General features: G+C 39.1%; 1 protein-coding gene across 12 annotated transcripts in view; it reads left to right on the top strand.

Moving 5' to 3' along the window:
* Window positions 1–26,598, top strand: part of anks1b (ankyrin repeat and sterile alpha motif domain containing 1B) — a 181,603-nt gene that overhangs the window by 131,301 nt on the left and 23,704 nt on the right. For 10 of the 12 annotated variants that reach the window (XM_067489803.1, XM_067489798.1, XM_067489796.1 and 7 more), the window contains 3 exons: window positions 792–898; window positions 9,740–9,838; window positions 11,153–11,305. In XM_067489803.1, the coding sequence (XP_067345904.1) occupies window positions 792–898; window positions 9,740–9,838; window positions 11,153–11,305 (359 nt within the window). Of the gene's footprint in view, window positions 1–33; window positions 899–9,739; window positions 9,839–11,152; window positions 11,306–26,598 lie in introns of those variants that run through there. The other 2 variants (XM_067489806.1, XM_067489805.1) reach the window with 2 other exon arrangements.

Raw genomic sequence — 26,598 nt, forward strand, 5'->3', positions numbered from 1 at the left:
GCAGCAGAGAGAGCAGGGTGACGATCGGCACCCTGTGAGAAGACAGAGACAGGAGGCAGACAGACGAAAGTGAGCGAGAGAGGAAGGCAGAGCTAGATTAAGGGAACGAGGGAGGAAAGCAGAGCTCAGAGAAAGGAGAGGGAGAGAGAGGAGGCTGCAGAAGCATACAGATGAGAGTGGGAGTACTTGATAAAGAGAAATCTACAGCACAGGCAGCTCTCGCTCTTTCTCTCTCTCTTACACACACACACACTCACACACACTCGGGAGCAGCCAGCGAGCGCAACAGCTGAAAAAGAAAGTGGCTGATGTGCAGTGTGCGACAAAGCACACGGTCGCTTTTGCGTGTGGATCTATAGCTCCAGTCTTTTGTACCACCCGTCTCTGGCAGGATTTTACCTTCAGGACAGAGGCTCTTTTCTTGGATACAACTTCTGCTTCCACCCATTCATATCCCCCTCTGGCTGGATTCAATAAAGCATCATTTACCTGCTTGCACCTTGCATGCTGAACCCTTCATCCTCACCATGCCTCTAGCCTAGCCCTTCCTTCCTCCTTTTCTCCTTTTCTCCTTCCTTCTTCCCTGTTTTCCCTCCTACCTGCTTTACCTCCATTCTCCTCCTCCTGCTGCCTTGCCAAAAGACTCCTCAAAAGCATGGCGGGCTCTTTTGACAGCCACTTTGCCCGCCATAATATGATGTGGCAGTGCCAGCTGTCTCAGCCGGACTGCCGCTGCTACCGTGTGGACGGCTACTCCCTACTTAAGCGTTTGCCCCTCCACCCCCTTATAGGTCCCCGCTGCCCACTGCAGTCTGTGGGCCAATGGCTCGACTCCATCGGCCTGGTCCAGTACGAAAACCACCTGCTGGCCAATGGGTTTGACAACGTCCAGTTCATGGTAAGTGTTTTCACAAGTGTTCAGGGGTAGAGGAGGCAGAAAGAAATTTGGTGCTGGGAGTTTAGAATTGATTGTGATCATACATTTTTTTGCCCATCTTATTCTCTTTTTATCTTAGCTTTATTTTATTGCTCTTCATCTTTTAAATGTAATCTCGTCTCTGTTTATCCCACATCTAAGTTCTCCCTGCTCTCCTAGGTCGAGCTTATCATCTCTCATCATTTTATTTGCAGTGATGAGTGTGACAAGTTCTTTTTTCTTCATCACTGACCTTTTTCATTTACAGGATTTCTGCTTATTTGTTTCATTTTCTCTCTACTTGTTTCTGTCTCTTCTTCCCATTATTGCTGCCTCTCCCCACTGATGCCATGTGAAGTCCTCCCACGCACAGAAATTGTACGCCACATCCACCACAGCAGAAATTCAGTTCCAGCCTCAAGCTGCTCATATTTTTTGCATGCATTTGCAAACACATACACATAAAAATATTGTGCTACAACCACTTGTAGCCTGTGCATCAGGATGCAAACTGATGGACATGGAGTGGTTGCTTCATCTCAAGTGATGTAGGAAGAGAAACTCGCATTCAGAAACTCTTGATGTGCTGTGGGTGTTGTGTGCATATGTGTTAGTATACAGACATTCATAAGGAAAGTTGGTGAGTGAACTATAATGTAGGAAATGAGGAGAAAGAGAGACAGCATAGGAGAAGCATTAAAACTAAACTGACAGAAGGGATGCTTATCTGGAGTTGGTGATTTTTCACTATTGAAGAAAGATTTAATATGAACAGAATGACAATGTTTCAGGACCAAAAACAATGTCTGGAGATTCACAGGCATTGTGAATGTAGTTTTACAGACTTAGTGACCTAACAACTTCAGAGAGGTAGATAACTGGGCTTCTCAATCAGTCGATTAGAATTGAATAAATCTTTCATTTGAGAAGTATCTTCTAGAACCTCTCAGTTCTCCACTTACCAACAATAGCGATTTAGGCAAAAAATAATGTTTGGAGGTTTATGGAAAGAATATTAGAGGGAAAATACTAATAGTATTAGAGTATTTTGGGGCAACTGTGTATAATTATAGTATTTTACCACATCATATTCATAAGAGAGGAAGAAAAAAGGTCCTTTTTATCCTGCCAACAGCAGTGTTTCTTATAGGGTTAGGGTTAGTTTTTCTGCCAAGCATAGTCATGTGTATTTCTGTTTTTGCTTCTGTTTTGGGCTTGAGAGAAAGTTGTGTATAGTTTGTGTGTGTGTGTGAGGACACACACTGTCTTCTCAGTATTTCCTTATCTCCAGTGAAGCATCACAAATGCCTGCAATGGCTATGTTTCTCTATCAAAAAGTGCTAGGCAGCTAAAAATACACCAGCAAGCAAGGGTATCAGAGTATTCATCAGAAATACAGTATCATCTTCTGTTTTCTTTGCCTCTTTTATTCTTTTTTTACCCTGGTCTTCCATTTCTTCCTTTTCTTCACATTATGTATTGATTTATGCAAATTTGTATTTAGTGAAGACCATGTTGCCCTAGGACATGCAATGGAAACAAAAGATTATCTGATTACTTAAATAAGTAAAGAAAAACAAATGATATAGTAAAAGTAAAAATTTGTATTTTGGCCTCCTCCTAAATCCTTGGAGAGTTTATTTATGCCTTTAGCATGAATATTTGTATGTTTTCGTTGTACAACTTGTGGCATGGTTTGCTGTCAAGAATTCATGCCTTTAATTTGTCGGACAGTGCTCATTAATCTCGTTAATGTGGCCTTTTAAATTTCATATACAGTCCCCTCCAAAAGTATTTGAATGGCAAGGCCAATTAATTAGTTTTTTGCTGTGAACTCTCAACATTTGAGGTCAAATTTGAGAATTGCCTCTTTTATTCTCTGGTATTTACATCCTGTTATAGCAAACAAGATTATAGCACATATTGTATAAGACGTAAGTTTGTACAAATACTAAATGGCTCCAAATGACTTTGCTTGGTTTCACCCTTAGGATTTGCTTGTTAGGACTGGATTTTATTGAAGAAAGAATAAATCAGCATGAAGAACAGAGAGCTGTGTGTGAAAAAGAGAGCTTTTTGAATATGAAAAAAAGAGGGTAAATCATAGACATTGCACAAACATTGGGCACAGCCACTACAACAATTTGGAATGTCTTCCAAAAGAAATCACTGGCGTAAAGAGAAACGTGCACAGGGTGGGTCGGCCAAGCAACAGCCAAGAGATTGACCCCAAAACAACAGACATCACCATTTCCATTAATGGAAACTTTTGTTGTTTTACTCAGTGTAAAGTAGTTTAAGGACTGCAGATGCTCAAGGACACATTGTTTTACTTGTTTTTTTCCACCTTAAAAATTCCAATAGATACGCTTTACTTTAGTATTACTTTCAGGAATGACTATAATTTGAATAAATTTACAACATAAACTCTTCTTTGTCTTAATGAAACACTCTTATTACTTCTTCTGGATGTTGGCTGGATGTTTCATTAGTTTTTTGCCATTGTAAGCATGTCAGCAAGTAGATCTTCATTAAGAGTCATTACAGCACCTGTGAGTGTGTCCAACATCACCCATAGACTCCAAATGTGATCAATTGATCAAAAATATTTGTTATTAGTAATGTTCCCTGGTGAACCTTCAATTCATCTACTCTCCCTCTTTCTATACTGGCACACATCAACATGCACGGCGTCATTTTACTCTCATTTGCACCTAATTTATAGTCGCTAAAGTTTTTGGCAGTACTTCTGAGACACTTTGGGGATTCTCTTCTCTCCTGGCCCTTTCTTCTAAAATTTTTTTTCAATTGTTGAGCTGCTTCCTCTGAAAGGCGTTTAGATACAGTTATTATTGAAAAGAGCTGAGATGAAACAGCGTTGCAAACATCATGGTCACTTCAAGGTCTTTTTTGTGAGTGGATCCTCCTTTTTTTAAGTGTCCCAGAGTGAAGTTTTAACCCCTTTTGTGAAACGTTAATGTTCTCTAACCATGGGAACACTCAGTATCTTCCATAAATAATCCGAGTGCATTTGAGGTTCAGGTTACAGGGATTATGTTAGTTTTTAGCAGGGCTCCTTTTTGTTCTTGGCTGTGGATCCTTTAGGAGAGATTTGGGTCAAATTCAACTCAGCAGCATTTTCTGTGCAAAACATTGTTAAAAGGCTGATTCAAACTGAATCAAGTCCGTGCAATAGAAAATAAGAGACGTTTTCATTCCAGGACCAGTTCAAGTTAATTTGGTTTATTTGATTGCAAATAAATAAGATTCCGAGTCGGATTCTTTGTAGCATAGAAAAGGTACAATAGTGTGTAGAAACATATGCACATGAATGTGTAACCATGCACTATTTCTATCCACCATTACCATTCACCACTAATGGGATCATTAGTGCGGCCGTGTCTGGTCGTCTTTTTCAGCCAGTAGAGGACAAGTGCTGTTGGATTTATGGCTAGATATTAAAGGGTTGAGTGGCATTTAACACAAAGGACAATGTATGGACAATAAAGTACAGTAGCTGATGACAGTGGAACTCAAAGTCAACAGATATAGAGAGAATGTGTTGTGTGGCTTCAGTGCGTGTACTGACAGACCTACTGAAAGGACAGTGACTAAAAGCAGAAGCTACAAAACAAGTCATGGACTTTGGGCTATAATCTTAATTAGGTTTTTATAGCCCTTTGCTGGCAAGTTATTAGCTAAGCAGGTTTTGCACAGATTTGATACCTAATAAATAAAGCCACATTAATTGATGACCACTTAAAAACAGCACAAGAAGGTGCAAGCACAACATTGATATATTGTTCTTGAAAAGTTGAAACTGAAGCCTATTTACAGGTAAAGCAAACAGGGTGCACATTAAAATGTATTTTAAATTGTATTTTTGCTCCACTCTATTTACCACCTTGTCGTTAATTTGGTTTCTGTGTTTTGGAGCTAGGCAGTTTGTGTACAGTGGTTTTATGTGAACTTCTTGTCTGAAAACAGCTGCCAGCCATCTCTGTAAACTGTACTGATAAAAATGTGAAACAGAACCAAACTTGTAGAATTGCAGGCTGTAAAACCAAAACCAAAAGCTTAAAGATGCTAAAATTCTCACAAAATTCAATTGAGTAATTCTCAGATTGTTCATCACTCCAAGCAGGCCTTTTCAAATGACACGTTTTACTATTTCATATATAGATAATATAATTATGGGCTAATTGTGTCATGAAGGTATGGCAAACTGTTATTTAAGTTGGTTTGAAAAAGAACCAATTTTGATTGCATGGTCTAAATATATCTAATCAGCAAAGCAAAGCCTGTAAAGCAAAGCAAATCTCAAGATTACGGCTGCTCAGAACCACTTAACAGTGGCATCTTTATTGAACTAGTCTGCAGCAAAGAGCCCGTTCATCCTGCACTCATCATTCATCATTGCCATGAAACATACACGCACCCTTCACTAAACATTGCACACCAGCATAGAAACTTCAATATGCAACCAGAATTTGGAAGAGGAAGAAGGAGAGAAAAGGAGGCTGATAGTGGAAAGAAAAAGATTAAGCATGGTTTGTTGCAGAAATACTACAGACATGTAGTATGTGTCACATAAACTGATGCCAATGGACTGTGGATTCATTGAAGCACACAAATACTGTGTGAAAGATGACAGAATTTCATGTAATTATTTATTACAGTTTATTTTTGTAGTTTGGTTTCATACATCAGGAGGAGACAGTTGATCGTGCAGTGTGTTGATGAGCAGCAGCAGAACTAGTGAAGCTAATCTGGCCGAAGTGAATCTATGTCTATATTAATCTTTTGTTTGAATGAAGCACCCTTAAACTCTGAAATAGAAATTCTAATAAACATGTAACTTGAAAATATGCTTAAGTCACTGCTTCTTTACATATGCAAGATAAATCTAATACTAAAAGACAAAATATAATAAGAGAAACAAAATGGACAAAAAGTCAGGGATATAATAGGCCAAATGGTATTTGTAGTATTTGTCCACGCCTTGTGGCACTGACAGTGGCCTTCAGTACCATAGCTGTACCGTATAACAAATTTTGCTAAGTCTTTAATCTTGCCTCAACCACCTGCCTTTGCTCATGAATTTTCATTTCTGCACTTGTGACCCATTGTGGTGCTGGTATAAAGCATTGTGTCAAAGTATCACAAGTTAACCACAGGCCACAGACATTGTATCACCCCTGATAATGCTCTGATAAATACCTTTTGCCACCAGCAAAGTGGTTTTGTTAGTGATCATGCAAATTCTCCATCCCAAGATTTATCAGACTCATGCATGATACAGTAACTTTGTTTCCTTCTAGCCCTATGGCATACTTCATAGATTCAGGAGAATAAGCTAAGCTCAGTACCAACAGTTTTTTTTGTAAGCGCCAGTTGTATTGATGTATCCACAAATCCAACATGTGCACCTATGAATGGAAAATAGGGGATAAACATAATGTCAGAAAGGGAAACGGGACCTAATAGGTTCAGAAAGAGAGAGGACAATCATTATGGACCTCCATCTGTCTCTATCAGGAGCTCAACAGGGAGCAATTAGTCATGCCTTTGAATCCCCACAGTCTACTCTGCTCCAACTCTGAGTCATTACTCAGCTGTAACATGGTAACTCCAACACTGGCTCTGCTCTGCACTCTATTAATCAGCCTGGGAGCTGATCTGTGAACTTGCAGAAGCCCCAGCGTAGAGGTTGGTGATGAAAATGTGGAAAGAATACATTTATCCACAGTGTGAGCCCAATCAGCTGCTGCTGCCTCAGTCAGTACTGAGTCAGTACAAAGATGGACTAGTGGAGCCCCGAGGACAAAGTTTTGCTGATAAGCCTGCAGCAACATCACTGAGATTTAAGTACTTTTTTCATCTAGTGTGTGTTGATTTTTCAAACTCATTTACTAAGGTTACCTTTGGAGAACCTGCAGCTTCACACAGAAAAAAAAAAAAAATACAGACTTGGAAATTAACCCAGCGTATTAATGAACTGAGAGTATGGATTAATAGACCATGTGTTAGATTAGAGTCTGTGCTGTTATGTGGGAACAGGTGGGAAGGTTAGACACTTTTAAGGTATTAGAATTAGTTATTAATGTGTCTATCAACTAAATGAAATGATATAATAATTGATCATGCAATACCAATGACTATCCAGCACCACCCAAAGCAGTGTGACAGTCATCGTGTCTTTAATGCAACATTTAGACTCCATGTAGCTGGTAGGACAACTAAAGACAGTTGTAATGTAAAGTGTCTACAGTTCCCCAGCACTGTTCCAACTAAGTGAGGAGCACACGTCAAGGGCAATTTTGGGCTTCAGTGTCTTGTTCAAGGACATTTTCAACTTGTGGTCAGAAGGAGCTGGGGATCGAACCATTGAACGTGTGGTCTGTACACAATTCCTCTGCCAACTGATCCACAGCTGCTATCATTATTTAGTTGAGTTCAGTTAAATTGTACGTGAACGTTATGCCTGTCGTCATCAGTCTGAGTCATCACCTCACAGCATGGTAAAACTAAACATCGTGGAGAAGAACAACAGAGATGGGGGTCGTCGGAGATATAAGGAAGTTTAAAATGTATTACATATTTATGGAGAAGTGTCAATTCAAAACAAACTGTAAGGAATATTGTGTTGTGTGTAGTGTAGTGATGCAGCAGTGTGAGTAAATTGAAAAATTTGACTGTCACATAATTTTTTTTTGCATCTCCCATTGCAGTTAAATCTGCAGTTGTGGCAGTGCATGATATTAACCCTGTTCTAAGCAGAACTGAAAGCTTGTAACTAACCAAATCGCTCTCTTTATGTTTCAGATGTCTGTTAATTAACTGTGTGATGAACATTCAGAATAACTCACTTTAGCACACAGAGTCCTCTATACAGCAGTTAACACTTAATTGCACTAATTTACATTGAAAATTGACCATACAGGAAATGTTTTCACTTTTCATGCATCGCAGTAGTAAATACTTAAACTTATGATATCAACCTAATTGATGCTACTACTAATAACAATATTTCTAAATTCAGTATGCTGCAGATCGTATTGTTAAAAATAAATAAAAGCTATCTATGTAGCAGTACAATCTAACACCCTTATATAAAATGTCCTTTTTTGAGAACCCGCCAGTCCCCAGAGTCGACCGCTGGACAAAGGTGAAATTGAGGGAGGAAAAAGTGGATATCTGGTGTCTCCTTGCATTGTTTTCTTCATCTCCTAGATGTCTGATCACTTTTCACTTTTGTTGGTTTAACAGGATGGAGGTTCAGCAGGACTTGCAAGTGTAATCCTTCAGTCACACGTGTGTGTTTGTGTTGTCAAATACTTTACATGTGATTGGCCTAAAAGCATAGTCAAACCAGTCAAAACTGGTCTGGGATTCAGTCGTTTTTATACTTCGGGTGTTGTTGGAGTTCTAACCTTTGCAGAGTAATTTACATTGCTGGTGCATTTTTGCAGTGGGTGAAGTTGGGCGAGATATCCCTCCACTGCCTCTAGGCTAGTCGGACTGCCCTCCTCCTCCTGCTCAAATACTGTTTCTATACCAACATTTTAGTGAATACCTTCTTTTACTTTTCACGTTCATCACAATCTATATTTCTGATATAGTTCTGCATTTGTTGGCTATATTCTATCTGCACACTGCATCTATTCCCACACCTCCCTTTGTTCCATGTTTTTTTTTTCTAATTATCTGTCTGCATGAAGAGTTAATCTTTCACATCGGATTAAAAAAAGTGAAACTTTATGATATAGATCAATGCAATTATGTGTGCCTTGTGTGAGTCTCAAACATGATGTGTATTTCCCTGCCTTTGTGTTCTTTACAATTACTTCCTGTTTATTCCTTTTTCTTTTTCTTTTTTCGCCTTATGGTTTCATCTTATGAACTAGAGGTGTTATGCTGTGGCCTGTTTGGTATTTGGCATAGACAGCAGGTTTCACAGGTTTGCAGTAGTACCAGTGTAGTGGTGAGAAAGTTGTTGCACCAGATATTCCAAGCAGTCATCAAGAAAACACATGCATATCCATTTGTTCTTCCAGATCTTTAATTGAAGATGATTAAGTTTTATTAGTTTAGTTTATTAGTTTAAACCTTTTATTAGTTGTTTAGCTTTTTTGTTTGTTTCTTAAAGTGAATGTGAAATATTTTAACTACTGCATTATTTCCTATTTAAGCTGCAAACAGATATTAGCTAGAGAACCCTGAATAAGACTGGCTACATGTGGCAAAGGCCAGAAGAGAATCCTTGGTATCATACAAGCCAAACAGTAACAATAATGTAAAGATACATTTAAATAGCATGCTTATTTTAAAATTGTAATGTTTTTACTTCTCCTTGCATACTGTATACTTTACATCCCACCCTGTCAGTCTAAAAAATATATTGCTATTACAGTGTATACTAGTATGTTGTATCAAAATGTTTTAAAATCTGTAATATGCCTTTTATATATGGGATTTTTAATATTTGTACTTAACTGCTTGCATGCTTGACACTGAATCATGAAGATGTTCAGTTGACGTAATCATGGTCACTAAATTGAACTAAACTGTGTGTCAATTGAAGAAAGTAAGAAAGAGATATCTGCTTAATTTACAATAGATGCTATTGATGAAAATAAATACTATAGCTGGAGAAAGACTCTGTGCCAGAGTTTTTCATGTTTTGTGTCAGACAGATTTTCCTACGACACACTTTCTGCATATTTACCGGTGCAGAGATTTCAAATGTCAGTTGAAGAGAATATTATAAATATGATGCATTGTTTTCTAAATGGGAATGGCTGTTGTTTTGTTACTCTGCAGGGCAGCAATGTGGTGGAGGACCAGGATCTGCTGGAGATTGGGATCCTTAACTCTGCACACAGACAAAGACTCCTGCAGGCGATACGGCTGTTACCCAGGGTCAGTACTGCAGCTGATCAAACAGCGCACCTAAAACAATTCAGGGAGAAAATAAAAGACATTTAATAAACAAACTTTTAGTATTACCAGAGAAATATAACTGTCAACTGCCATGCTGAGAAATGTCTTCTTTACCAGTAACTGCAGCCAATCTGTTCAGTTAAGCATAAATTCAGCAGTTTTCCTGCTCCATCTGGGTTTTCATGTGCTATAACTCCATCTACTCCATGGATTTCTATCTGCTTGTTGCGGAAATTATTTGAACATGACAAGGATTTGGGGGGTTTGGAAAAAGATGCACTAAGCTAGATCACTATAGATCACGGCTGCTCAGGCAGCATTTTGCTGTATGATAGCAAGGGCAAATGCGTGTGTGTGTGTGAAAGAGCAAGAGAGAGAGAGAGAAAGCTGAAAGTGAGATCAAAGGCGTGTGATTGTATGGAGTGAGAGCAGAAAAAAGTATTCTGCAAAGAGAGCACAGACAGAGAAGAGAGACTCAGAGATATGTAGGTTTCACACAGATACCCAGAAAACTTTGATCTCCAGTCAGCTCTTTCCTCCTCTCATCCCCAATAAACTTTTTGAAACACTGTAAATAATGAAACCTTTAACTTTTCTCTGCCCCCACATTGACAGACATATCTAGACAAAATGCTCATCTTAAGGTGGAGACTGTGGGTTGCTTGTGTGAAGCATCATAGGCCCTGTGAAGCTGTTTTGGCTGCTAAAATAGAAGTGAATGAATTATGGATTATTTGCTGCACACAAGTCTTTCACTCTAAACAGTTACCCCCTGCTGTTGGTGTCCTGTTAAGCCTTTACTCAAAAGTTTGGTTTTTATTTGTATATGCTGCAAAAATAAGGCAAGCATGCAGTCTTAAGGCAGACTGGTCCTTAGCTTAGTGTATCTAACTTCTGCACATTTTGCCTACTGAACTGGGAAAGTTGTTCCCAGTTCTTCCCATTTCAGCAAATCACCATAATTCCAATGTAGAAATGAAGCAAGAGAGAAAAATGACATTTAGTGTAGCAATCAAATATATGGTAAAAATTAACTTAAATGGCTGTCATGTTGGTTTCGTAATACACGTCAGCTCCATTCTAATTCAGTAGCAGGTGTTCTATGCTATAAACCTCCAGGTCAAATGTAGCCTATTATATAGGCAGAATAACAGCAAAACACATCCAATGTTTACTCACACTGTCATTGAGAACATGGAGAAACAAATATCAATAAAAATATGTAATGAGATTTTGTAATACAGAATTTCATATATGACTTTTCTCCTTGTCCCCTCTCTTTCTGTACCAAAGGTGAGGCCTGTCGGTTACGATGGCAACAACCCCACGTCAGTGGCAGAATGGCTGGAGTCATTGGAGCTTGGCGACTACACAAAGTCTTTCCTTATCAATGGCTACACCTCTATGGAGCTGGTCAAGAAGATCTGGGAGATTGAGCTCATCAATGTGAGTCTGAGGTTTTTTTCCACTTTGGTCTCTCTGTGTGTGTGTTGCTGAAATGATTAATGATTCCACATCACATTCACTGAATTCTCTTAACTGCAAAAATCCATCGTTTCAGGCTGCTTAGTGACACCATTTCATGGGGAGTGTATTCATAAGATTCGAACATTACGTAATCAACAGCCCTTTTAAACTGCCTGTCTGTATCACTGTTTGTCCAAAGGTTTCCTTCACATACATTTTATATGAAAATAAAAATAAGCATTTCACACAGCATCAAGTCTGTTGTCAGAAATAATCAACAAATTTAGCAGAGCCAGCTAGAAAATATTAATAGTTCATCTGTCAGTGACGTGTGATCAGAGAAGAGCTGGTAAAATAAAGAGGAATTGGAACAGGCTGCATGAAGTTAGATGCCAAAAACATCTTTTTTCAAAGCACTCCATTAATAACATGCAACGCTGTCGAAAGGAATTTTAGATATTAGAGAATAGTCCAGCTAATGCATGTTATGTTTCACTGTCTATATAGATAAAAAATAAATAAATAGCAGAGCCATCAAGAGATTGAAGAAATTCATTCAAATGAAATGAACTATAGTTCTCTATGTGCTATAATTCAGACAGTTTTAAAATTTGGCAAAATCTTATCACTGCTGACGTCATTTGTTGTTGTTTTTTTGTTTGTTTGTTTTAAATTAAGTTTATTGTGGTAGAATTGGAGTAATACCTCTTGTGTTTATGCACAGTATTATATCATATTTAATTAAAGTTGTGTGATGTGGGCCTTTAGGCTAACAAAAACACAGTTCACAGTGCCATGTCCAGTCAGGTGTAGAGCTTTGTTGGTTTCTGTCATTATCTTTATCTTTCATGCAAAGTATATTACACTCCACACCCGTACATCAATATATGCACAAGATTTGTCCTTTGGCTTTTTATCTGAAACAAGGCTGCATCAAAATAAATGTTCCCTCTGTGGGAAGCATGCTGCAGTCACACTGCAGAATGCCCATCAGGCATTTTCTCTCATTACTTGCTGTGAATACAAACAGGAAGGAGGAGCTCTTCATCTTGTACTTGTGCTTTGAAATTTGCAGTAATAAAGGGCAAGTAGATGGTATGTTGTTGCTTTCCGTTGATTGAATCTCTCTTTCTGCAAATAATAGCAGTGATAGAACATAACAAGGTTTGACTTCGGAGCTTGTATGTTGTTCACAAGTACTGCAGGTTTATGATTCAATTTTTACAAAAGTAAAATCTTCACCATAGATGGGATTTACTGCAGTCTGATCGCATCTTCGTGATGTGTTCCTTTGATGCTCAGGGTGTAACGAAATCATGCTCAATTTCAGAGGGGGACCCATCTTGCTGATTTCAATGAGAGAGAGGAGGGAAGGGGTGTTTTTCCTTCCCAGCGGAGGATAAAGTGATAAAGTGATGAGTTATCAACTGGAGGAGGTAGAGAGGGAGTTATATAAGCATGTGGGATGCAAGATGTTTCACAGCGCTGGGGATACCGCCCACATGATGCACTTGTGTGTGTGTGTGTGTGCGGGGATGTGTTTTTCTATGCATATGTGTGATAGAGAAAGTGTTAATACATGCTTATGCGTTTATGTATGTGTTGAAATCTTAAGCACAAGCCAAGCCATAGGCTTTATTTTCCATACATGCAGATAAGACATATTACATACTCCTTCAGTTCTCCATTTAGACTTCCATGTGCGTGTTATTAAGATAGTGGACTGTAAAACACGCTAATTCATGAACACACCTGCTGTGTAGTTCAGAAACAATTGTAATGTAGATAGGAGCCACTAGAGGCTGCACAAGTACACGTACACTACATGCACACAAAATATAAAATAGTCTACGGAAGATATGGGAAACTTAAGGGAAACATCAGGAGGGCTGGAGCCTATCCCAGGTGTCATTGTGCAAGAGGCAGTTCGTCAGTTCTCTCAGTCCACCTCAGGACAGACGGACAACTGTTCACATTTACACCTACGAGCGAATTAGAGTCACCAATTAATCTAACATGCATATCTTTGTGCTTCGGGAGGAGACTGAATTACCAAGAGAAACCCCACCCAAGCTCAGGGAGAACAGGCAACTTCTCACAGAAAGGCTGCAGCCGGCCGGGAAAAGTCAACAAGGGACCTTCTAGCTGCGAGGCGGCAGCACTAACAACTCCACATCACTGCTGTCTGAAACTAGAGAACTTCATAATAGAATCAACAAATACGTTAAGCACAATGTTTCATTTGAAATGGTAGAAATGGTACTTGGAGAGAAAAGAGAGAATACATTACAACATAAATTAATACATTGAATTAGATTAGATTATGTTGGATTAAATCAGTATTTGGTTGGCACAAGGTTGGAGTTGAATGTGGTAAGAGAGTTTTGGGTTCAAATTTAAAATCTGACAGGGGTCTTTCATGTGGAGTTGGCATGTTGTTCCTGTGCTGCATGTTTTGTTTTTGTTTTTATTTCTGGGTACACTATGTTTCTTCCCACAGCTCAGAGACTGTGCTTGGTTAACTAGTGACTTGAAATTGGCTGTATTTGTGAATGTGAGTGTGAATGTTATATACAGACGACCTGTCCAGAGTGGACCTCACTTTGTGTTAGTGTTAGCTGTGACTGGCTCCTGTACATTCAGATTAAACTTGAATAACAATGATGTTACACTATTAGAATAGAATAGAAGACAAATATATTCAGTAAAACAGCTACAGCTTTGTAACCTCTGCATACTAGGCTAAACCTTAACAATGTCCATTTGGAGATTTTATTATACACATGTAATACACCAGGTATTTGCATACTTTTGGCCATGTAGTGTATAAATCTAAAGCTGTTTTGGTTATTTGGTCCATTTGAAAGAAAAATGTATTGAATGTGTATTTGACTGTGTGTGCGGTACCACTGCAGCAGCACACTGCTCCTGAGGTAGTCTCTATGGTGATGGAGAGGTCACTGTGAGAGACAGAGAGAGAAACTGCACTCTCCCTCGCAGTGATGCAGAGGTGCAGTGTTTACCAGGTTCACCTCTAAAACAAAAGGTCTGAGTTTGAAACTGACTCGTATAGGTGTTAAAGAAAGGTGAGGAAAAGAGCAACAAAGAGGACAATGAGGTTTCGAAACAGGCTTCGACTACTGCTTTCATGTAATCACTACATAATGGTAACGGAACAGATGCTGTGGTGTCCAGGAGGATAACGCACTGTTACAGCGTTTAAAACACACAGATACACGTGTGTGTGTGGGTGTGTGTCATTTTGATTGGGCACATATGTGCAGTCCTGCTGTTATGGGATTAGAGGAACTTTCTCAAACTGCCTTTTAATCCAACCTGTCCACACTGAAACACAGACAGTATATTGCAGATAGAGAGCAGGTCCCTGTCTTTCTCCCCTTCTCTGGAGTATTGTGTGTACGTGTGTGTGTGTGGCTGTAGCTGTGATATGGTTAGTCATTTTCAGTCACTTGGCCTAACCCGGTGGTTTAGAGCCTTACTGACTGTATTGTTGTTTCGCCCTTTCTGACTGATCCTATGACAATGAAAACAATGGACTTAACTACAAAAAAGGTCTACGCTGTAACAGTTCTTTAAAGCACGGGTGAAACTAGGAGTCAGACTTTTGGGGGGAACAACTGCACGTGCAGGGCAGACTTGTTGTGCTTAAAACAGGCCTCTATGAGGAAATATTAGATATAGCATTAAATGATAAGAATAAAGGGAATTGCGGTTAAAATGTGGGCTAAAGACACCATTTTAATTAACTGCTCCCTAACTGATAGATGAGTTTAAATTGACTAATTAAATATATTTGTAATTATCATATCAGCTAAAATGACCTTACCACACACTTTCTATATACTGTATTTCTTTTACCATGAACTATTTAAAACAATCAGGTTTTATTAGCATATATACTAAAGCCAGTCACACCTGAGTTTTATCTTTTATAAAAAGGATTAAACACCAAGTATTTCTTTATACTTCTCCATATCTATCCATGATTTGCCAGTGACACTGTGGGAATGGAGCTAGACACTACACATTGCTGTCCAAGCTGCGAGGCATAATGGACATTGGTTCCCATCCTTTGCGTGACATGCTGGTGACACATAGGAGCACCTTCAGTGCAAGGAAGTCATTCCTTCCTGTCCATCAAGCTTTATAACTCCTCCCTCTGAGATCAGATACTCTGATTAAATTTGTAACTTTATATTTCATTTATGTGTTCTCTGTGTATGTTTACATGTTTTGCTGTTATGCACAATTTCCTATTCTGGCATGGAGCATCTGGAACAAAGGCAATTTTCCCCCGAGAGATTAATAAAGTATTTCTGATTCTGACGATAAGGACCATGCATTACACACACTGTGCACCAACCATGAGCAATTGTCTATTGGTGAAACAATCAAGCAGTGGCAGACTTTATATTTACCATTAGTGAATACATTGGTGTACCTGTAAAGATATAGAGCCATAAGTTACCTATGGTTCTTGGCATATGGGGGATACTAAATGATAAAAACCTGGAGACGTGTTGTGAGCCAGAAGCTGCGCTCAAAACTGTTATGCTGACTGCTACTGGTTGACATGTAATTAGCAGCATGAAGCAGGAGGAGTGCAGGGAAAACACAACATGTTTAATGCTTTTGGGAGGAGAAAATGTGTTTTGCCTTTAGGATTTGTTACAAGGACTGACATCAGAGAGCTCACGATGTGTGTATGTTCAATAATTGTAGTCAGTTATTCATGGGACGGTTTTGACATTTCAGTAAAAAGTGTAATTTAAAACTCCCCAGATTTGAAATGAAAACTCATTATATCAGACCATCTGACTTTAAATATTAATATTAATAATTTATAGAGCTACATTATTAAACTGGTTGAGTAAGTGTGCTTATAATTGGAGTTTTTTACACTGCATTAATTTTTGACTGATCATGTTCCCCCGTATGTACTGAGTATTTCATATAGGTAATTGTCGAAGTTTTTCTGAAGTGCAAACTTTATCGGATTAGTTGATTGACAGCAATTTATTAGCTTAAATAAGAAATATTTCAGGTTATAGCTTCCTATTTTTATAAATGCAGCATTTTCTTGTGTTCCTTCGTGTTAGATGATGGTAAATGGACTGCTGTGTGTGAGAGGACAGCAGCTTTTACATGGTATTGTCTCTAAGGAGTTGCATTATAAGCTGCTTTGTGCCCTTAATTTTCCCCTGAACCCAAACTAATTTAGTGGGCTGTGTCAGGTACTTGAGAATGTAATAATTGGAAGACATTATGACTTTATCAGCCTGCTTTTAATATCACAAGTCTCTTGGTAAAATCTGTCAGCTGTCTCAAGTATAATTTACTGTTATAATCTTCATTATACAGAGCCTGGAGGTTCGACCCAGGCTGTAAGAACAGCTTGTTTGGGAACATTCTAGCTGGATCTGCACGGACATAGTGACTTTGAAAAGCTTCATTAAGAAACTTAAACACTAAGCCAAACACTAAACTTAATTGATTCTCTTGGGCTAACAGTCAATCTGGTCAGCTTTTGACTTGGAAAGGTGTCTCATCTGTTAAAACCAGGCATCTCAAAATAGTGTGTCGTGGTTTGTAACAGAATTTGTGTTCTTAATTAATTGGTTGTTATTGGTACAGTACATTTTTGAAGAAAACCACTGCGGGCAAACAGTTTAAATGTATTGATAAAAGGAATACAAACACACGAATGAACGCAAGCTGTGTGAAATGTTAAACCTTAGCATAAAACAGATCTCTAATTATGTTCTGCTGCCAAAAGGCTATCTTCTGTTAGCGGTATCGGCTATGTTGTCACAGTGTCTATTTCACCTGGCAAAGAACGGACACCCTGGCATAAATATTCATTTCTCTGCAGTGCAATGAGATGCGGACACATCTTGTACAAATCCACATGGTGGTGCTGCTGTCTCTCAGTTCAGTCCGACCACCTCGAGGCAAAGAAAGTACAAAACTGCAGCAAGGCAGCAAATTGTTCTGATTTCAAATGAGTCGTCAGAGGAATTAGAAATGGATTTGGAAAGCTATGCTCATGATGGTTGAGGGCTGATGGTTTCTTATCCTCAAGTAACAATTCCTCTAATGTTTTCTAGAGAAGTGGACTTTATCAGAGTAGGGCTCCTTCGTATGCGTATAGTTGTGTGTGTGTGTGTGTGTGTGTGTGTATATATGCTCTGTGTACTTGTTGGTTGTTTTATTGTGCTGAAAATGCACAAGGTCAGAGAGGGCAGAAGGTTAAGTATTTCTGGTCTTGCTTATAGCCGTTTCTCTGGATGCAAGTATGTACATTTGAGTTGCATTCATATACGAAAAGACTCTTATGTAACACTGTATGCTATATACACACTTTGTTGGTAGTTTATGTACACCTAGCTGAAAATATGCATTCTAATAAAGCAGTGCTGCAATAAATCCTACCTTTATGAAAGTTATAATCTTCATTTGTTTCCCGTAAAAGCAAAGCACAGTAGTGGCTACTTGCAATGACATCAGAGGTTTTACCTTCTGATCTGTGAGCAATTCAACCAGATTTATATTCACCTCTTGGGTGTTTAATCCAGAATCTATCTAGAATTTCATAATAATTGGAGAGCACTGTGATACACTTACTTACTTGACCACGCTGTCATGGTGCACTGTATGTGTTGGATATAAACCATAGCCACAATACATTTACTAAATATTTTTACATGTTGTATATATTATTTCACAACACTTCAGATTTATCATGAGACCCCTTTGGAAGGCTCCTGACACCCCACTACCACTGACCTAAAGCCAATTTAGATTTAAAGGGATGGTTAGTTCTGTAGGAAGACCCTTATAAAGTCTGTTCTGGTTGACAAATTTCAATAGTTCTATGGTGTATCATCATAACACCACAGTACAAGACAGTTTGAAGCAAAAGCTCTTGCTGCTTCATGCCTGTAACAGCATGTTTGCATGTGTTAACTCTGTGTAGGTGTGTGTAGGTGTATATTTGTGTGATTCACCTACAGGGCCTGACTTGTCTGTACATTCCCCTCTATTATTACAACACAACATTTTGGAAAGTGCACACACGCACACACACACACACACAAATGGGAATGTGTTCTGAAAACCTCGGAATGACTGTGTGCGCGCACGTTTGTTAACTGTACGAATGGTCTAAAATAAATCGAAGACAGTCATGAGAGTTCAGCCGTTGTACTTGGTTGCCATGACGGCTACTAGTTACCATAGAGACTAGCGATATGAGCGCTTGATATAAATGCATTGAAATGTGTTTGTGCATGTCTGTAGACAGCACTGTCTTTACTGACACTATTTCAAATTGTGTGTGTGTGTGTGTGTGTGTTTGTGTGAGGTATGTTCCTGTGCTTATCACCTTCTTTGTCACCTCTCCAAATGGACAGATTGTCTCACATCCCTGCACCAGATGGTTCCTGCCTTCGTTAGACACTGCAGAGCTAAACCCTATATATCACACAATACACAAACACACACATGCGCACACACATGCATCCACACTTATGTTGCTTTACCTGGTGGCATATTAATGAAATGTCACACCAGAAAGACATCTTCATGTCTGTTAACATGCGTAATTGCAGCTGTCGTCACTTCGTACTTGAGGCTTTCGTGTGTGTCCAGCATATTCAAATGTGTGAGGACAAAGTACATTCACATTCCGTACATGTTGGCTAAGGGAGTGAGTAGTAGTTGGTGTTAATTTTCTTGTGGGTGGATTTGCCTTAGGACTGCAGTGTACTTTACCATCCCTACCTGCCATTATTGGTCTCCTGCAGCCTTATTTGGCATTTGCATTTCCTGTTGTAGCGCTTACTGTGCTGGAGATAGTGTGGGATGTGTCAGGAGAGAATGTGTGTGACCCTCCGATACACCCTGAACCTGCTGCTCAGTCCTACCGCAGTACATTTCCAGCTGCTGGTCTTCTGCTTCAATATCCCAACTTGTCAACAAGTGAGAAATTTTTATCCCTCCCTTAGGTGTTTGCTTAGTATTTGTGGTTACTGATGGAGATGGACTGATTTAAATTTTTTCGTTTCAGTTATACGTATTAAATTTAAATTTGAAATCACATTTTAAAACTGCAAAAATGTTTTGTAAAGGTTATGTTGGATTAAAGTGGCAGGCATCTTTAGGGTCTATTTGGTTCACATTATTTTTAAAATTTTAGGATAAAGTTGAAATCACAACTGTTGAGCCCACTTGGATGAAAAGCACTTAGAGAAAATAGAATTTTGATTGTAAGTGGGCAGAGTCCAACTTGTGATATGATCAAAAGCTTTAGAAAACCTTATTAAATGGACCTTGAGATGAAAATGTTTTGTCAAGGTCAAAAATAAAAGTTGAAACTTATTTCTTAAGCAGTCATATCATAGCTCTCTAAATCAATATAGTAATAACTGTATATATAAAAGGGGAATAATAGCATGGCTTTAAATGTCCCTTAACTCTTTCTTGCCTTTTTTCCTTAAATTTGTTGTTAATGCCATCAGCTTCCTTGAATTTTTTAAAGGCTTCTGGACAATCCTTTTCATATTTATAAGAAATGGAGCCATTGCAGCAAATAGTTTACCCCTGACTTTTTTCCAGATCTATGGTCTATGTTGTAATGCCCAGATTCAAATGCATATGTAAAAACTTGTTTTTATTTTTGGCTTATACCCTAGATCACATAAGTAGACCCTTGTAAAGACAGAAATAGTAAGAATGACGTCAAGCCTTGTGGGTTGGATTTCATTTATGTGACACTTGCAGTCACAAGATATGCTCTCAGACATAAACACAACGTACATCTGTAATCTAAAGCACCAAATATATACGCACACAAACCAGCCCTGGTATATTCGGTTGGGGGCGTTTTTCTTTCTTTTCTTTATTTTTTTTTTAAATTGGGAATCAGGTATTTGTGTTTCTGACGGGGTTCAAATAGTCTCCTTAATTTTCTACAAAGGCAGGTGAAGTTGACAAAGGCATCAAATTCTCGCAGAGGAGGAAAATCATGGTTTCTATCCAGGTGGAGAGATTTTATTCCCTTTTGTTAATAATTCTACTGCTGGTAAAAATCTTTCAAAATGTAATGATGGTTTAACACAAATTTCTGCTGTAGAGAAAAATGCTTCACACACAAGTGGCACCGCCACTTGGGAACGCAATGTCTTTGGGCCGGAATGGTACATTGATGTCATACTCTAATGATGATACCACTAACGTTGAACTGTTTTAACTCGTGCAGCACACAAATATACGCATTTAGACTCCTTGTGAGCCAGCACGAGCTTGTATCTGTATGAGCCTAGCGTTGCCATAGTGACAAGATGGAGAGGAGGAGGGGTGGGAACGTAAACCGGGTACAGAGAGAGAGAGTGCGTAGAGAGAGCGCTCAGGCAGAGACATGTAGGAGATGTAGTCTGACTGCCGCAAGCTGAAGAAAGAGGAGGAGTTCGTGAGCGCTGGGAATCTGCAGAGAGAGTGAGGGTGAGAGAAAGAGACAAAGCTGCTGGTGAGGAGGCGACGAGTAAAACTAAAAGCGTGGATGAAGATAAGTAGCAGAAGGGAAAAGAGCAACAAAGCAACAGTACGGAGCAGAAGAACGGTGGCAGCAAAGACGGCACAAGACAGACGAGACCAAACTATAGATGACTTCTCTACCTTTCATGTGTTTGGTGTATGTCCCGTCTTAAGAAGAGGTAAGCCACAACTGGGAGACATGATGTTGGAAGGGTGGTGATGAAGGGTTAAGGGATAACATGCAGGGGAAGAGCGATACAGAAGTGAAACCATGATGACTGTTCATCTCTTTGTTCTTCGCTTGGTGTTTTATTTATGCAGTTTTTCATCTGGATACTGCCAGAAGCTGAAGTGGTTACAACATACTTCTATGGCTCTAAGTCAACTCTGCTGACTCGGCTAATTTACCGAATGTGTGATTGTGTGTGAAGGAGTCAGAGATAAATGTTAGTGTGTATCTAGTGTGGAAGAGTTCCATGTGCTCCATAAAACATAACTTTGTATCCCATTCTCATTATTCCTAAGCACGTGATATCTCTTCTTTATCTCTTTCTAGTGAATTTATAGCTTATGAATCTATGTGTAAATGTGAATTAGTATACCTTTCAGTATTCTAGTCAATAGTGGAAAAAGTCTTCATATTAGTATAATTTTCATATAGATTACCAATTCTCCTCTGTAATTCTAGATTGAATTGTGCAAAGCATACACAGTTAAATCTACTCAAATCCAGTCAGTGCCCTTATTTTATGTCCCGTCCTTATGTGTCCGCACACATACTCTTAGAAGAAGCAAAAAAAGTAAAATCTAGGACAAGAGACAAACAATATTGTAGTTGGTTTTAAATCGGCACAGGCATATTAAAATATATGAAAGAAAGCAAAGATTTATTAGCAGCAAGAAAAGTATTCTACTGTAATATGACCACTTTTCTGTACTCGCATTTTCAGCAACTAAAAAGAGCAACTAAGATAATGCGATTATTTTGTTTCTGGTTTGTATGGACCAGATTTTCTTTAACATTGATACAGACAACATGGACAGTCCTGGACTGAAAAGGAATGTAAGTGAGGGCCGTTTATGGCAAAAATAAAGATGGGGAACAAGTCCCAGCAAGATGTTGGAAAGAAGTAGTTTTCTCGTAGCTGCTGAGGAACAGACCAGACAGACGGACAGAAAGATTGAGCTGGAAAGCCTGCCAGATACCGTTTTAGATGCGTGTTGATCAATCATAATCCCGTTCACTGAAACGTCACCACTGCAAGTTGTTGCAATAAATTCCTTCTGAGTGATTGACATTGTTCAGAAGACAACCTGGGGAACAGCAACGATGCAGGATCCTCTAAGACATTTTGTCGAGACAGGTTTCAGCATATTGTACCTGGGTGTTGTTACAAACATTTACATTTTAGACATATTATGTTTGTGATTTTTCAGAGACAAAGTTTATTATTTATTTTGGAAGCTTTTAAATTTTTTCCCCTGTAAATCCTGGAATGATTTATAGTGGCAACACATATTTCACAAAGTTCCGTCATTTACAAGTTTATTTTCCAACTGAACCTCCACTTTCTATTTACTTAGATAAATCAGGTAATTGGGAAACATATTTACATACTCTGTATCAAAGGTAATCTCTGTAAAGTCGCATGTAGCACATCAGTGAATACATTTGTTCTCTACCTCAGACTTACTTTAAAAGCATTATTTAAGAAAATGCTGCTTCCCTTTTTTTCTTTGCTGTGTCTGTTGGAGGCTGACATGCAGCGCACTGAGACTGACAGACTGAAGCTCCTTCTCGCAGGACAAAGTCATCTAACAACCAGCCTGCCACTTTGGGTTTGTTGCAGTTTTAGTGAGACTTTGCGTGGACAGGTAGTGATCTCTGTGTTCTGCCAGCCACTCCACTCTGCTACTTACTTTGTCTTGTTATGTACAGGTACTCATGGAAAACTCCGATTAGAAACCCAAGTATTTGTATATACAGACGCAACAAATCAGTCAGTATTGTCTGGAAAAATCTATCTGGGGAAATCAGGTTTCAGTAACCATTTTTCTTGTTTACATTTGACAGTTATGAACTCCAGTTACAGTACATGTAAACAGACTAAATATGTCAACATCTTATTTTGAAACTGTACCAGATAACAACATAAGAGCCGCATGTTTATTGTAAATCAGTAATTTTTTTTCAGTTTGTCATCAGTTATAGGTTTTCTCATGGCCAAGGGTCAAAGCCTTCCTATGTAAATGCTTTGTGTGTGTGTGTGTGTGTGTATTTAAGAGTGACATGTTGAATATTCTCAAAGATAGAACATGGCAGCTTGCTTTATGTCTTGGTTTGTCTATATATATAGCATCTTAACATTCCCCTGACTGTTGTTCTGCTACATCTACACCAGTGCTCAGTTTGGTTGAACTAACACTTGATCTGCTTTGAATCCTGGTCGGCCACGGCTGCATGTTCTCTGTATGCTTGTCTGGGTCTTCTCCAGATACTTTTTCTCCCACAGTCCACACTCTTAATGTCCTGAGTGTGAATGGTTATAGTTTTACATGTTTTCTATGTGTCTGCCCTGAGATAGACTGGTGACCTGTCCAGCATGTATACCGCCTTGTCCAGGAAAGGCTGGGATAGGCTCCAGCCCCTCAGCGACCCTGAACAGGATAAGTGGTTACAGATAATGTATAATGGATCTTATGTCCATAGTCTTTTTGCCTAACTAGTGGTTACAGTGTATGTCCCATGTTTCACGGACTTGACAACAAGCAGTTGTTGTATGTCAGCCCTGGCTGAGACGTGTGCAGACTAACATCTTACCTTTACTATATTACTACATTAACATCAACCGTGTTATATGTATGTCATGTGGACATGCACATCCTACAAGCTGCACGGTTCACAAACAAGTTGTATGATCAGCAACATCATATGGCCATTAAGACGTGAAAAAGAGAGTGAAACGTATTCTTAGGGATCATTGCAACTCTAGTGAATAGTCTTACTTGATTCTACAAACATTCGTGACTGAGTTTAATCTTCACTACCATTTCTGCATCATGAAATCTAAATCTCTCTCCACGTGTTTGCTACTCTGACAACTGCATTTTCATGAAAGACCAGAGGCAGATACACCCTCTGAAGCACCCATACAAAGATAGTATCGTACACCCATAAACACACATACAGCCTTGGGTGGGATCAGGCAGTGGGAAAACTGGTTCCATCTCAGGGCTTTGAAGAATTTATTAACCTAGAAAAATATACTACAGCACACCAATCCTTCTTCTCAATTTATGCCCTGCTGTGTATGCTGAAGTGTGTGTATGTGGGTCCTCAGAAGACAAGGTTTGTTTCAACCTTGATCCTGCAGCATTTGGCTGTGTTTGCACACACATATCCGAATGAGTGCGTGCGCACACACACACACACACACACACACACACACACACACACACACACAGTCTGTTCTTCCAGTCATAGTTACAGCTCTTGCTATTAATGGAGATATACTGCATCTGTCTCAGTGTAGGCGGGCCTATTAATGAACCATTCTCATTGGCTGTCTGTTTACTCAGCAATAAAACAAGACTTTTTATTGGTTCCTGTTGGACAACCTTTTTTACACATCATCCTTAGCTACAACTCCCCAGTACTCCTTTTGGTTGCTAGGCAGCCAGTGGTCTTAGGTTTCCCTCCATTGCCCCACACCCCCTAATCTGGTGTGTGCGAGTGTGTGTGCATATGTATCTCTATATATGTATATCTATATATAGATATATATTGAGAGAGTGAGTGAGTTTAGGAGAAGCTGTGGTTCTAAACAGAGCAATTTGCAAAGAAGCTAAGGCCTGGACATGGTTGTGATAGAGCTAAGGCGGTCTGCTGTTTGGCAGTTAATAGCTGTGGGCTTGTTTTATTTTTCACATGCATGTTGTCTGTTGAGAGTCCAGGCAAATCAATACTAATCATTCTATCTGAAACCCTCCACCTCCAAACAACACATACATCAAATGAAGGATGGTGCAATGGGAGAACAAGTGAGAGGAAGGTGGCTGGCTGTGATTAAGTATTAAGGGAAAGAAAAACCTCAATAATAGAGGTGAAAAATGATTGGATGTCTACACCTTCAGGCATACTGAGGTTTGTGCATGTTACTCACAATGCACAATTACTCACAATGTGTTACCTCTTCAATTTATATTTTCTGCACAAGCCATTTCATCGTAGACTGTAGCTATTATACTATTTAGCCAGAATGTATAAAGTATCATTATTTGTTTTTAAATAAAACAAATTCTAGAAGACACATAACAAACAGAACATTAGCATTAACAAAACAGAATGATGTATTCTAGAATAAAAAAAAGGTAATTTGATAGATTTAGAGAATAGAATAAAGCTAGCCTTGAATGCCTGTTGGCAAGTCTTTACGTTAAGCTAAGCTAACCGACTGCTGGTACCTGGAAAATTCAATTTAGATTTCCTTGAAGGGTTTGGGTGGTGAATGGCAGACACAACGTTATTAGATGACACCTGACTGGTTGCGTATGTCTGACTTTATAGTCTACAGGGGGGAAATGATTGGTTATATTGACTTGAGCTTGAAGAAGGTAGATACACACAGATGGAGCTAACAAACAAAGCTGGACCAATCAGATGCCGTTGCCAAGGCTGAACAGAAGAAGCTGTTAGCTGCGGAGCCTCATCTTTTATTAGGCCAAATCACAAACACACTCACACTATTTATTCTCTCTGGCTGTCTTACTCCATTTAGCTTCTGACTCCCATCAACTGGATGTAGCAAGAGGAGAGCACAGGGAAAATTGTGTGATGAGTACAGATGATGTGAGGTTATTTGAGGTCAAAGAAATATGAACAGACAATGGGGGTGTGGGGGGGGTGAAAGCAGTTTTGCGGCAAGTCAATGTAGAATAAGCAAGAGCAAGAGAGACTAATGAAAGGGCTTTCACTCTCCTCCTTCTCCATCATTAAAACTACGTGCTAGCTTGAGCACAGACAGTGACTGGACTGTTGGTTCTCTCACTGGGTTTTATGCTCCAGTGAGTCGACCAGCTTCCAACCTACCCTCCAGTAGGAAAGATTGAAAAGGCTTTTTGTCTCCAGTGTCCTAAATGAGATAGGTCATTGGTAATGCTGATGCTTTCCCCATTACCTTATTGTTGCACCAGTGTCTTTGCAAAATATGTCATTTTGTTACAGCTGTCATCATTATTCTGTGTTCCTTTATTTTTAAGTAGGTCAGTATGGTCCTGTAGTTTTCTCTAAAGTTAAACAAACTTTAGCAAAGTGAAAATAATCTTCTGCTGGGAAGTTTTGCTTTTCTTTTATGTCTTGTTACTTAAATAATATTTGAATGGCAAAGAATCAGCTTGTCATGTGACGTACGTATTAAATGTTGTTGAAAAGTGACAGCAGGCTGCAGAGAGGAGGTGGCTTAAAGAAAGTGCAGCTCCTTCAGCCGTATGTATTGGCGGCTAATCTGTTAATCAAGGCTGTTCAATCTGGGCTAACGGGACTGTTAACAGGATTAGCTCATTGATCTGAGGCCACAGACCCATAGCAGCCGAGCCACATACTGGAGGCAAACAGCCAGAATAAATTAAAGAACATGCACATTCAGTAATCATCCAGTTTCTGAAATCTGGGCCTTATGTTAATATCTTACTGGTGTTATCAAAGTTTAATGACTTCA

The sequence above is a fragment of the Channa argus genome, chromosome 21, assembly GCF_033026475.1.
Source record: "Channa argus isolate prfri chromosome 21, Channa argus male v1.0, whole genome shotgun sequence".
Classification (NCBI taxonomy): Eukaryota; Metazoa; Chordata; class Actinopteri; order Anabantiformes; family Channidae; genus Channa; species Channa argus.